We start from the raw sequence: 14,955 nt of genomic DNA on the forward strand, positions 1-14,955 counted from the left end.
TTCCATGTAGGAATCTCCACCGAATTTGGGACAAAAGGCGACAAATTTCAGGTCAAACGGATGATTAGTTGCCCCCGAAAAAAATCAAAGAGTTTCACACACAAACGGACCTTTCTTTCAGTCCTGGTAGTGATGAATAAAAAATTTATTGCCAATCCTGTGGGACGAATGTGGGGCTCAAATCTCAGCCAAAACTTAGTAGACAAGGTGAAGAACGTCTCGTAAAAATTTCAGACCAAAATACCCAAGGAGTAAGGCGTAGTAAGTCCCAGACCGAGGGTGAACAAAACTTGTTTTCCGAAAACAAAACGTCCTGGCTTTTCTCCCCCGTATCTTCTTTTTGTGATTTTTTTTATGGACGTGCCTCCTTACCTGGGTGCAAACAACATATGAAAGTACTTGTGTGAATTTTTTTCAGCGCAATACTGGCCCAGAATAAAATTTCAGAAAGTAGGGCGAAATTTCACAAGTTTCGGTAGAGGATAGCCTTGGTTTGCACAAAATTTCTGAAAAATTCTCCCAAATTTTTTTTTTCCTGAAATTCCAAGTAAGAATCTCCACTGAATTTTGGACAAAAGGCGACAAATTTCAGGTCAAACGGATGAGTATTCGACCACGAAAAAATCAAACAGTTTCACACACAAACGAACCTTCCTTTCAGTCCTGGCAGTGATGAATAAAAAATTTATTGCCACTCCTGTGGGACGAATATGGGGTTCAAATCTCAGCCAAAATTCAGTAGACACGGTGAAGAACGTCTGGTAAAAATTTCTAACCAAAATACCCAAGGATTAAGGCGTAGTAAGTCCCAGACCGAGGGTGAACAAAATTGGTTTTCCGAAAACAAAACGTCCTGGCTTTTCGCCCCCGTATCTTCTTTTTGTGATCTTTTTTATGGACGTGCCTCCTTACCTGGGTGCAAAAAACATATGAAAGTACTTGTGTGAATTTTTTCAGCGCAATACTGGCCCTGAATAAAATTTCAGAAAGTAGGGCGAAATTTCACAAGTTTCGGTAAAGGATAGCCTTGGTTTGCACAAAATTTCTGAGAAATTCTCCCGAAATGGTTTGTTCCTGAAATTCCACGTTGGAATCTCCACTGAATTTGGGACAAAAGGCGACAGATTTCAGGTCAAACGGATGAGTACTCGCCCACGAAAAAATCAAACAGTTTCACACACAAACGAACCTTCCTTTCAGTCCTGGCAGTGATGAATAAAAAATTTATTGCTAGTCCTTTGAGACGAATCTGGGGCTCAAATCTCAGCCAAACCTCAGTAGACACGGTGAAGAACGTTTGGTAAAAATTTCAGACCAAAATACCCAAGGAGTAAGGCGTAGTAAGTCCATGACCTAGGGTGAACAAAACTGGTTTTCCGAAAACAAAACGTCCTGGCTTTTCTCCCCCGTATCTTCTTTTTGTGATCTTATTTATGGACGTGCCTCCTTACCTGGGTGCAAACAACATATGAAAGTACTTGTTTGAATTTTTTTTCAGCGCAATACTGGCCCAGAATAAAATTTCAGAAAGTAGGGCGAAATTTCACAAGTTTCGGTAGAGGATAGCCTTGTTTTGCACAAAATTTCTGAGAAATTCTCCCGAAATGGTTTTTTCCTTAAATTCCACGTAAGAATCTCCACTGAATTTTGGACAAAAGGCGACAAATTTCAGGTCAAACGGATGAGTACTCGCTCACGAAAAAAATCAAACAGTTTCACACACAAACGAACCTTCCTTTCAGGTCTGGCAGTGATGAATAAAAAATTTATTGTCAATCCTGTGGGACGAATGTGGGTCTCAATTCTCATCGAAAACTAAGTAGACACGGTGAAGAACGTCTGGTAAAATCTTCAGACCAAGATTACCAAGGAGTAAGGCGTAGTAAGTCCCAGACCGAGGGTGAACAAAACTGGTTTTCCGAAAACAAAACGTCCTGGCTTTTCTCCCCCGTATCTTCTTTTTGTGATCTTTTTTATGGACGTGCCTCCTTACCTGGGTGCAAACAACATATGAAAGTACTTGTGTGAATTTTTTCAGCGCAATACTGGCCCAGAATAAAATTTCAGAAAGTAGGGCGAAATTTCACAAGTTTCGGTAGAGGATAGCCTTGGTTTGCACAAAATTTCTGAAAAATTCTTCCTAAATGGTTTTTTTCCTGAAATTCCACGTACTTGTGTGAATTTTTTCAGCGCAATACTGGCCCAGAATAAAATTTCAGAAAGTAGGGCGAAATTTCACAAGTTTCGGTAGAGGATAGCCTTGGTTTGCACAAAATTTCTGAAAAATTCTTCCTAAATGGTTTTTTTCCTGAAATTCCACGTAGGAATCTCCACTGAATTTTGGACAAAAGGCGACAAATTTCAGGTCAAACGGATGAGTACTCGCCCACGAAAAAAGTCAAACAGTTTCACACACAAACGAACCTTCCTTTCAGTCCTGGCAGTGATGATTAAAAAACTTATTGCCAATCTTGGGACGAATCAGGGGCTCACTTCTCAACCAAAACTCAATAGACACGGTGAAGAACGTCTGGTAAAAATTTCATACCAAAATACCCAAGGAGTAAGGCGTAGTAAGTTCCAGACCGAGGGTGAACAAAACTGGTTTTCCGAACACTGGCTTTTCTCCCCCGTATCTTCTTTTTGTGATTTTTTTATGGACTTGCCTCCTTACCTAGGTGCAAACAACACATGAAAGTACTTCTGTGAATTTTTTCCGCGCAATACGAACACAAAATAAAATTTCACAAAGTAGGGCGAAATTTCTCAGGTTTCGGTAGAGGATATCATTGGTTTGCACAAAATTTCTGATAAATTCTCTCGATATGTTTTGTTCCTGAAATTCCACGTAAGAATCTCCACTGAATTTGGGACAAAAGGCGACAAATTTCAGGTCAAACGGATGAGTATTCGCCAATGAAAAAAATCAAACAGTTTCACACGGAAAAGAACCTTCCTTTGAGTCTTGACTGTGATGAATAAAAAATATATAGCGAATCCTGTGGGACTAATCTGGGACTCAAATCTCAGCCAAAACACAGTAGACACGGTAAAGAACGTCTGGTAAATATTTCAGACCAAAATACCCAAGGAATAAGGCGTAGTAAGTCCCATACCGAGGGTGAACAAAACTTGTTATCCGAAAACAAAACGTCCTTGCTTTTCTCCCCCATATCTTTTTTTTGTGATTTTTTTATGGACGTGCCTCCTTACCTGGGTGCAAACAACATATGAAAGTACTTGTGTGAATTTTTTCATCGCAATACGGACCCAAATAAAATTTCAAAAAAGTAGGGCGAAATTTCATAAGTTTCGGTAGAAGATAGCCTTGTTTGCACAAAATTTCTGAAAAATTCTCCCGAAATGGTTTTTTCTTGAAATTCCACGTAAGAATCTTCGCTGAATTTGGGACAAAACACGACAAATTTCAGGTCAAACAGATGAGTACTCGCCCACGAAAAAAATCAAACAGTTTCACACACAAACGAACATTCCTTTCAGTCCTGGCAATGATGAATAAAAAATTTATTGCCAATCATGTGGGACGAATCTGGGGCTCAAATTTCAGCCAAAACTCAGTACACACGGTGGAGAACGTCAGGTAAAAATTTAATACCAAAATACCCAAGGAGTAAGGCGTAGTAAGTCCCAGACCGAGGGTGAAGAAAACTGGTTTTCCGAAAACAAAACGTCCTGGCTTTTTTACCCCGTATCTTCTTTTTGTGATTTTTTTTATGGACGTGCCTCCTTACCTGGGTGCAAACAACATATGAAAATACTTGTGTGTTTTTCAGCGCAATACGGGCCCAGAATAAAATTTCAGAAAGTAGGGCGAAATTTCACAAGTTTCGGTAGAGGATAGCCTTGGTTTGCACAAAGTTTCTGAAAAATTCTCCCGAAATGGTTTTTTCCTGAAATTCCTCGTAAGAATCTCCACTGAATTTGGGACAACACGCGAAAAATTTCATGTCAAACGGATGAGTATTCGCCCACGAAAAAAATCAAACAGTTTCACACACAAAGGAACCTTCCTTTCAGTCTTGAAAGTAATGAATAAAAAATTTATTGTCAATCTTGTGGGACAAATATGGGGCTCAAAGCTCAGCCAAAACTTAGTAGACACGGTGAAGAACGTCTGGTAAAAATTTCATACCAAAATACCCAAGCAGTAAGGCGTAGTAAGTCCTAGACCGAGGGTGAACAAAACAGGTTTTCCGAAAAATAAACGTCCTAGCTTTTGTCTCCCGTAACTTAATTTTGTGATTCTTTTATGGATGTGCCTCGTTACCTGGGTGCAAACAACATATGAAAGTACTTGTGTGAATTATTTCAGCGCAATACAGACCCATAATAAAATTTCAGAAAGTAGGGCGAAATTTCAGAGGTTTCGGTAGACGATAGCCTTGGTTTGTACAAAACTTCTGAAAAATTCTCCCGAAATGGTTTTTTCCTGAAATTCCACGTAAGAATCTCCACTAAATTTGGGACAAAAAGCGACAAATTTCAGGTCAAACAGAAGAGTATTCGCCCACGAAAAAAATCAAACAGTTTCACACCCAAACGAACCTTCCTTTCAGTCGTGGCAGTGATGAATAAAAACTTTATTGTCAATCCTTTGGATTGAATCTGGGGCTCAAATCTCAACCAAAACTCAGTAGACACAATGAAGAACGTCTGGTAAAAATTGCATACCAAATAACCCAAGGAGTAAGGCGTAGTAAGTCCCATACCGAGGTTGAACAAAACTGGTTTATCGAAAACAAACGAACCTGGCCTTTCTCCCCCGTATCTTCTTTTTATGATTTTTTTTATGGACGTGCCTCCTTACTTGGGTGCAAACAACATATGAAAGTACTTGTGTGAATTTTTTCAGCGCAATACGGACCCAAAATAAAATTTCAGAAAGTAGGGCGAAATTTCACAAGTTTCGGTAGAGAATAGCCTTGCTTTGCACAAAATTTCTGAAAAATTCTCCCGAAATAGTTTTTCCTGAAATTCCATGTAAGAATCTCCACTGAATTTGGGACAAAACGCGACAAATTTCAAGTCAAATGGATGAGTATTCGCCCACGAAAAAAATCAAACAGTTTCACACACAAACGAACCTTCCTTTCAGCCCTGGCAGTGATGATAAAAAAATTTATTGCCAATCTTATGTGACGAACGTCTGGTAAAAATTTCAGACCAAAATACCCAAGGAGTAAGGCGTAGTGAGTCCCATACTGAGAGTGAACAAAACTAGTTTTCTGAAAACAAAACGTCTTGGCTTTTCTCCCCCTTATCCTCTTTTTGTGATTTGTTTATGGGCGTGCCTCCTTACCTGGGTTCAAACAACATATGAAAATACTTGTGTGAATTTTGTCAGCGCAATACGGACCCAGAATAAACTTTCAGAAAGTAAGGCGAAACTTCACAAGTTTTGGTAGAGGGTAGGTTTGGTTTGCACAAAATTTCTGAAAAATTCTCCCGAAATAGTTTTTTCCTGAAATTCCACGAAAGAATGTCCACTGAATTTGGGACAAAACGCGATAAATTTCAGGTGAAACGAATGAGTATTCACCCACGAAAAAAATGAAACAATTTCACACACAAATGAAGTTTTCTTTCAACTATGACAATGATGAATAAAAGAAAATTGTCAATATTGTGGAACGAATCTAGATTTGTAAAACAGGCAATGCTAGAGTCATGATAAAAACCATTCATGTGTCTTCACCTAACAACTTAACCTTTCGTTATTTTGAACACCATAAGCTAATCATGTTCTCCATGATAAGAAATATTTTGAAACATCATCTCAACAATTAGCATGGGATGTGAATGCAATTTGTTTCCTTCATGGAGATTAACCCAAAAGAATTAGAGGCAGTTGTTTAAAATTTAATGTTATATGGATATTCATTGCTCAAATTAATGAACATAAATTCTTCCCTGATAAACATGATAGTAAAATTAATAAAATTATTCAACACATTTATTACTTAAAATATACTTCCTCAATTATTTAAAGTAAATTATAAAAAAATTATTAAATAGAAAATTGTTTTTTAATAATAGAAATTACTTTAAATATCAATAAAAAAATATTTTTGATATAGTATATATAATTTATTTAATATAATAAATAAATTTTTTTCTAAAATTAATTTCTAAAATTAAGTTCTATTTAGTAATTTTCTTAGTAGTATTGAAAATTTTGAAAAAAACTTCAGTTTCTTTTATAATTTTAATATAATTTTTTTAACATCTCAAACTTACAAGACCATATTTTTTTGAATTTAAATAGTCGTGAAATAATATTAAATGATTTAATTGATATTAAAAATTTGAAAAGAATAAATAATAATATAAAAAAAGGAAGAGATAGGCCTCTTCATATGGAGACTTATCCTTTCGAATTTGTACCAGGTAGACTTAAGAGTCTTTGGAAAAAAAAAATTAATCAAACACCACTAACGGTCACTATTAGGATTAGATAGATAAACATGATTATATGGATAATTTATTTAATCAAGTAATAATTATTAGGATTAGTGGACCATACTAATCTAAATACATGTGAAAAGTTTTTATTACTTTATATTCTAAATGTTTTAACTAAAATATCTTCCATACAAATTTAGAAATTAATTTAAAATTTTTTATTAATAATAAAAACTATTTTAGATACCAATTAATTTACTTAATATAATAATTAATTCTTTTTTATTTTTAAAATTAGTGTTTATTTAAAAAAATTCTAGTAATTTTAAGAAACATATATGAACAAATATAACACGAGTATAAAATTTTATTCTTTAAATTCTTAGTTAAGAAAAATGAGACAATTACCACTTTTAAAATATGTTATATCATTTTACTTAACTGTTTTGTATTAATTATTTAATTAAATGGGGTATCTTTAACTTCATCTTATTAATGATTTTTTTCTCAATAAAAAATAAAATAATAAAAAAAACATTTAAAGGATGTTTTAATCCTTAAAAAAATTTGTTCTTACACAATTTATCATTACACGACCTTACATTCTTATGACTACATAAAAATATTCAAATATTGAACCCTCAATCTACTACTTGCTAATATATTAATATATTAGTTTTTATTAATATATTAGTTTTTATTTAATAATTTTGTTGTAGTAATAAATTAAAGTAATTAATATTTCATTACATGTTATATGAGAATTACCACTCTAAAAATTAAAAAAAATATATAATAATGTTATACGAAAACTACACTGTATAAAAAATATAATAGTAGTTTAAACTGAGAAATAAAAACATTAAAAATAAATTAAAAAATTAAATTAGATTAACACCCATTAAAAATACTTCTACAAATATAAAATCCCACACAACTTTTAAAAAATTAATTATTTAAAAAATCTAAAATTACAATTACATAATAATGTATTTTTGTCAAATTTTATTTATATAATGAAATTTAGAGCTATATATTTTTACGTCAATTTACATTTAAAAACTAGTTTATAAAAAATTATTAAAAGAAGTTAACTTATCAATTTAGAACTTATAAATGGGAAATATATATATATATATATATATATATATATATATATATATATATATATATTAATTCACTCCATGATTAAGCCCTAGACGCACTTTTATGTTCCCAATTACTTCTGAATTTTCTATCAGTTTTTTCTTTTAATTCCCTACCACTTTCAAGCCTCTATCTTTTCCTATAAATATTATCTAAAAGAAATACATTCCTTTTGAAATTTTTTTCTTTTATTTACGAAGTTCCTCCAAGAAAAAAGAGTTTTAATGAAGATTATTTAGTAGAGGTTAATATAATTCTAAAAATTGATTTAATTAACGTAGGTTTTTTAACTTTATTAAGTTTCAAAGATTATTCTAAAACTTCAGCAAAATAACGAAGGTATTTTTAACTTTTCTTAACTTTCAAAGGTTTATTTTAAAATTTCAGCAAATTAACAAAGGTTTTTTCAACCTTAGTTAAATTTCAAAGGTTTATTCTAAAACCTCACTAAAATAACGAAGATTTTTTTAACCTTCGTTAAATTATAAAGGTTTATTATAAAATTTCAGCAAAATAACAGAGGTTTTTTTAACTTTCAGTATGTTCCAAAAGTTTATTCTATAACCTCAGCAAATTAATAGAAGTCTTTTTAAATTTTAACCTTTGTTAAGTTTCAAAGATTTATTCTAAAATGTTAACAAAATAACATAGATTAATGAATGTTTTTTTAACTTTCATTAAATTCCATAGATTTATTGTAGAACCTCACTAAAACACTTCATATTTTTTAAACTTCAATAAATAAATATAATTAAATCTATTCATAAATAAATAATTAAAAACTACATAGTTTTAATATATTTTATAACTATATTCTCTAAAATTTTGAAAGTGTAACTTTACATTACAAATAAGTTTTCTAATAACTTGGATAATAAGTATTTCAATACTATTTACATATTTCTTTATGATTGATGATAGATAGTTTATATAATTCCTAGTTTTTTTTTATTGTTATGAGCTCATACTTCAAAAACCCTGACTTATTTTGTTTTAGCTTTTGATGTACTTATGTTTTATGTGCAATTTTAGTTTTAATTAGAATTGTTAATATTTAATTCTCATAATTTTGAAATATTTTAGATTAATACTTTTATTTTAAAATGCATCTGATAATTAATTCACTCTGAAAGTGAGAAGTAATAAAACTAATTTCTCCTCACAATATGTTCTTGCAATCTTTAGTCAAGAACACACATGACTTTGAAGTCCACATCTGACAGATAATGCAATTACTTGAGATATATAAAACAATGATAAACACTAGTAAGGAGAATATAGTTCTTTATTTAGTGTTTCTTCTCCTTAGATATTATAGATATAAGTGTGACTGAATTATAATTCCTTGCTAGGACTGCATATTGTGATATTTAACAGAGGTTTTGAAACCCATGGTATATTTTACGGAAGTTCTGAAACCTATGATACTTAACAAAGGTTCTAAAAGACTTTTCCTGAGATTTTAAAAAACTTCGGAGAACACGTTCCCATAGCGGGAAAATTGGTAAATGACTTAATAGAGGTTTTAACCTTGAATAATGTAAAAATAAACTCCCGTTAAAACCTTTTTTTTTTCTTGTAGTGGGTTTTCTATTAAAAAAATTCACATAATTAAATCTTATTTAATTCACATGAATGATTTTTATTTAAACTTTATTAAACTAAGAATGACTTGCAGTTTGCATTTATAATTCAATAAATAATTTAATCTTCGTTACAACAAGTCATATAAGAAATGTTTGTCAGTATGTGTCTTCAATGCATGAAATGAAGTAATAAAATTAAATTCAATATTAATGAGGGTTGAGCCTTGTGATTGTGATGAACACCAGTGTTATATAAACTACCAAACACTGCTCCATCTTCATCATTCTCAATCTCATTTCTTGTCTCTAGCATCCTCTGCATCTTCTTTATCTTCTTCATTTTCTCTTGCTTTTAGCAGATTTCAGTTCTAGATTCCATGGCAACTAACAACAAATGGTTAAACATAGTGGTAGATGGAAACTCTGCTTTGTCTCCTTACTGGCCCAGCATTTTTTCAGACTGTCTTCAAAATATAGTCAGGTCTCAAAATTCTTGATGTTCATATACCATGCATGCATCATAATTTGCTTCATATATATTGTATTAAATAATATGCTTGTTGTATTTTTTATCTTTGATATTAATCATGATTCATAACATGCCCAATTAATAGATTTGTTTTCAAAAATAGCAGTATGAATTTTATTTTTTAAATATTTGTTACCTTTTTTTTCTTTAAGAATCTAGATCTATAAACTATTGAAAACATTTTCTTGGATTTAAAAAACCGAGTGAAAATTGATATCTTTTAAAGCAAAATCTAAGATTTTTAACACCAGGGGGGAAATGTAGCCTAAAAGAAGACGAAGGAGATTTATTTTATGATTTTTATTTATTTATTTAGGCATTTAAATATAAATATAAATAAGCAGAAACAGTTTCAATAATTTTATAAAAATATCATGTTTTATATAATAAAAAAATGTCAACTGATTAGGATTATAATTAAAATCATTTATACTAATGTTTCCTTTCTTTATTATAAAAGATAAAAGATTATAATATTTTTTCTGTATTAATTATATTTTACACTGTCCGCCATTAATTTATGCATAAAGTGAATTGGGAACCTTGTTTATGGTTAATTTATTTATCCAAATTTTAATATGTATTAATATAACTTCTTTCACTATTTATATGCAGGACCTTCTTTGAAGAATCAAGAAACGAGGTAATTTAAAATATTATAATTTCATTTTTTATGTTATATATCTTTTCTAAACATGCACAGAAAGAAGTTACACTAATCCATCGATTTCAAAACTAAAACTCAAAGTTTCTTGCATAATTTATGTTACACATATCATTCATCCTAAACTTCATTAAGAATAAAAACATTTTCTATCATACAATATATATATATATATATATATATATATTAGTTTCTCAAATTCACAAAGACTAATCATCTTGTGTTTTGTTTACAGGGAGCAAATGCACAGGTGGGTCTGATCCTGTACAATGCCAATGACAATCCAGGTAAATATTATTTCATTTACCTTTTACTTTCAGTATACATAAGATATGTCTTGTTCAATTCAATTAATAACAACTTTGTACTAATTATTTTTGCCTTTAACCTTATCACATGTAATGTTAATTATCTGGTTCATTCCCTTAGTATAACACACACATCATACATAGGATAATTTCTTTTGTTTGTTCATGTTGGAGAGACTCATTCCTCAATAAGTTTTTTATATATATTGAAGCAGAAATCCTAAATATGTTTCTTTGTGTCCCTTACACAGGGTTGGGCGTCCAATATATCTATTGGACAAAAGAGGTGGATGACTTTCTGGCTGTGCTACCATCATTGGTCTTCACTGGCAACAACGAAAACCAGCACACCATTGTGCAAGGTCTTGCAGAGGCCTTAGTGGTATATATATGTTAACACATGCTTCTTTTACTCCTTATTAATTCCACATTGATGTAACTATCTCACATTTGCAAGCAATAATAACAATGTGTGATGTGAATCATGCCCTAAGCAGATGTTTCCAAGGCCATCTAATGTGATGACAGCAGAAGAGTACTATCATGGAACAAGACATTGTATTGTGATAGCAGCAAGAGATCCTGTTCCTCTGAGAATGCCTGTCTCTGTGCCAGAGATTAGTCGAGGAAAAACTATTGGCACACAATTATATACTGCAAATGCTGATTTCTACGACGTGGCAGAGTTGTTTGGCCCAGTAATGTCATGAAACTCTCTTTTTACAATTATGATTTCTACTACTATAAATGCTGATTTATACTGATTATGTTCATGTTACTGCATGCAGCTGGCAGTGTCTCTGTCAATAATATCTCCAGTACATCATCCATGTTTTGAAGTGATATTCAATATGGTAAAAGTTTATCTTCATGGATAATTCACATTTTTTTACTAATATTTTTTTTGTCGAGTAAGATATCTATTATTATAGTGTCTAAGCCAAGGTTTTACACTATAGTTATACCTTTGAGGCCATGCATTATTTCGAATGTACACTTAGCATGTTTTTCCTATTTAAATTGGTGTTTTGAACCATTGATATATATGACGTCAATAAAAAAAAAAAGTTAGAAGGTCGTCGGGTTGAGCTGGTTTGACTCAAGTTAGAGGTGGTGTTTTTTTGTACTTAGATATGGGTAGACTTTGAGCTTTCTTTCCGCTTTAAAGCTCTCAATATGAGTGGTAGATTGAAGGACGTCAATGTTGTTTTATAAGAATTGAGATATCTCTGAAATATCTTCATTTATATATTTTTTTTTCTAGATAAAAAGAAATACTATAGTTGTAAACTGAATGAATAGTTGTGTTTAAAATTTAGTATTCATATATGTTTTGGTGAGTACTTAACTTTGTCTTCCTTCTTTTTTTAGGGGAGTATTGGTACTGAACAGGAAAACTCTCCAATTTCTAACATTAGAATTGGTCACTTTAATGTTCTGCTGTCAAGGAATTTTAGGGAGGCACATGTTGCCCTCCGTGGGAAAAGAGCAATGGATCCACCCACAAATGATATTAGAGTTCCTCTACATCACAATCAAGGTTCTCTTCCTCTCTCTGCTTATCATTTTCATCCTTCTCTTATTCTCTTCTCTTATTAAAATAAACTATTTCACTGTTTTTCAGAAGATCTATTTTCAATTGCTAACATGATGATGAATAGAGGGAGAATCACTGAAGCTGCCACAGATAGATTTGTACGTGTAGTCTTTATTATTAAAATTCTAATTTATTAATGAACTATTTCAGATGTTCCAATTCATATAACAACATAAATTCTTCCAGACAACTACTCTAAAAACGAACCCTACAAAAAACATGTACTTTCAATTTGTAGAACAGTGTTGTTGGAAGATCTTTTCCCTTTTTCCCTTTAAGGATTAAAATGTCAATTAAAGTGTTATTATTTACTTTTATTTTGTACTTGTTGTTACTTAAACCTGTTTTCATTTCCTTCTTATTAAAATCAAGCAAACTCTTGGTCATCAGGGGGGTATAAACCCAGGGTCCCTAGTTGCCCCAAATGTCTCAACCAGAGCTGGCTTTTCAACTCCACCAATGGCTGTATCCAATGCACCAACCTCCACAACCAGAGAAGGGTTTTCACAAGGATTTGTGGAAGAAGGAAGAGGCATGGCTATGGTTGCAGGCAGCTCAGCAATGGGAGTAGGTATGGCTGATCCAAGGGGTTTTCCACCAGCTCACAACTCCACAACACCCTTTCCTTCAAGTGAAAACTCATTCAATATTCTACCCTACCTAGCATCAATGCTTCCTGATGGTGCTAGCATTTGTTGCCCACGTCTTCCATTCTTAGCAGCAGGGTTTGATCCATACGGAAGACCTATATATGAACCAAATGGGGTTGCTCTTGCACCTGTAACACCTCAATTTAACCCCTTTGAGTTTTGGCCTCCAAAGTCATCTGTTCTAAATCTGGTGCAAGTATGGCAGGTAAGTTGATTGAATAGCTTCATTATTCCACATAACCCCAACATATACATAGTATATATGCCTTCATAATTGCCAAAATCTTTGAAACTATATATGTGCTGTATGTTGCTTTTTAATTTGTTTCTTATACCAGTTTCCTCTATATCCATATTTGATTCTAGATTGTTTACTAATGAAGAAACTACCTGGTTTATACACTGATATCTGATATAAATATTTGAACGTGCATAATGAAAACACACTCTATAAAATATTCCATACTTTCTACTTATAAAATTCATCTTTGGTCTCCAGGGAAGTTTGGTTGCAGAAACGAACAGGAGTCGCAAAAGCAATCATAGAGGAAAGGTATGATAGAATCAATGAACCTATAAAATAATCTTCCTTGCCCTAGAACTAGTTTGTTAGAGATCAACACATTCTAACAATTATGCCACTTAGCTATTAGCTACAATGACTGAACTTTTCCCCTCTTTCTTCTCATCAACAGGCTCACGTAAGAGCAACATCACCCTCCACGTAAGTGCACCTTCCATGTATTCTCAAGGAAAATTTGATAACTTGGATTATATTCAATGATATATAAAAGCTTAAATGAACAAAAAAAAGTAAACTAAAGTTGAAAACAAAAGACATGTTTCAACTGTTTTCTAATTTTTTGCAGGCTTACTATGGAGTGGTCGAGTAGGCTAGAAACAGCCTTCTATTTGCCCCAGAAAGCTCTCGAATATACGATAACGTAATGTTTTTAACAATGCTATAGCTACTTCATAAACGAACACTTTCTTCAGTGGGAATCTAACATATCTTCCAAAAACATTTCAATGTAGAATTTTTCATGGACCCATTGATTATGTTTTCTTCTACATGTTGAACTTCAACAACCTCGACTTCTTCGAACATCTCACGAAACAAAATCTGGTCAGTCATCTATACTTAATTTTTTATCAGTAAAAATATTTCAGAAATAACTCAATGCATATACATGAACACTGTATCTCTCCATATGTTATAGCTTTCTCATTAACAATCAAAAGATATGAATTTGCATTGCATTTTTATTTGATGAGTTGGTTCACGTACTCTATTTAATGATAAATTTTGTGCATGGTTTTGCAGTGTGCGAGAGTTACACTCCCTACTCAGATTTTGATCATATCTCCTACAGAAAACCAACACTACTACGTAGGAACAGTCTTCCCTAGGGTGAGTGTAATGTAAATAACATTTCACATTGTTCTTCTTCTTAGGTTGTCTACTGAACATTTAGCTACACACATGTTTTAACCTTTTGTTCTTTTCTGAATACTTTAATTTTGACTACTACGCAGGATATTACATTTATTCAAAGGAACTAAGTATGCAAATGAAGGGAATTTAAAAGAGCTGTTTGGGGTTTAAAAGAGCCTTAAAAGGAGAGTGTTTAGGGAGTGTACATGGGTTTCCATCTTCTATTGTTTCAATTTGTTTAATAAGTTTCTTTATAGAAAGTTTGTGAGATGTTTAATTTAGGAGCAACTAGCCAATTGTTGAAGTGTTATCATTAATTAGTTTTTGTATTTCAATTTACAAGTACAATGAATGTAACTCAATTTTGCTCTACTCATGAGTCCTTCCTCTATTTATTACTCACTAATTTTCTTTTTGGAAAACTATGTTTTCACAATAATTATATACGATTTTTTATGTGATTTTAGAAAAAAAAAAAAAATATATATATATATATATAAAGAATAAATTTAAAATTGAATGATATAAAAAAATAGTATTATTGAGTATATATAGAGTGAAAATCAAAAAAAGTTAGTCGTGAATATTAAGGTATTTCCTTTTATTAAGAAATAGGT

At 31.8% G+C, this 14,955-nt stretch overlaps 1 protein-coding gene across 1 annotated transcript; it reads left to right on the forward strand.

Moving 5' to 3' along the window:
* Positions 1–9,486: 9,486 nt before the first annotated feature.
* LOC137838909 (uncharacterized) lies at positions 9,487–14,708 on the forward strand. The gene is made up of 15 exons (XM_090301783.1): positions 9,487–9,636; positions 10,300–10,327; positions 10,584–10,635; positions 10,908–11,038; positions 11,154–11,354; positions 11,445–11,510; positions 12,028–12,196; positions 12,281–12,351; positions 12,644–13,108; positions 13,403–13,456; positions 13,599–13,627; positions 13,773–13,847; positions 13,939–14,029; positions 14,228–14,314; positions 14,440–14,708. Exons 1-15 carry the CDS (start codon positions 9,533–9,535, stop codon positions 14,464–14,466), a joined length of 1,650 nt encoding a protein of 549 aa, XP_090157909.1. The 5' UTR covers positions 9,487–9,532; the 3' UTR covers positions 14,467–14,708.
* Positions 14,709–14,955: the final 247 nt, after the last annotated feature.

Source organism: Phaseolus vulgaris, chromosome 4 (genome assembly GCF_051622355.1).
Source record: "Phaseolus vulgaris cultivar YP4 chromosome 4, ASM5162235v1, whole genome shotgun sequence".
Taxonomy (NCBI): domain Eukaryota; kingdom Viridiplantae; phylum Streptophyta; class Magnoliopsida; order Fabales; family Fabaceae; genus Phaseolus; species Phaseolus vulgaris.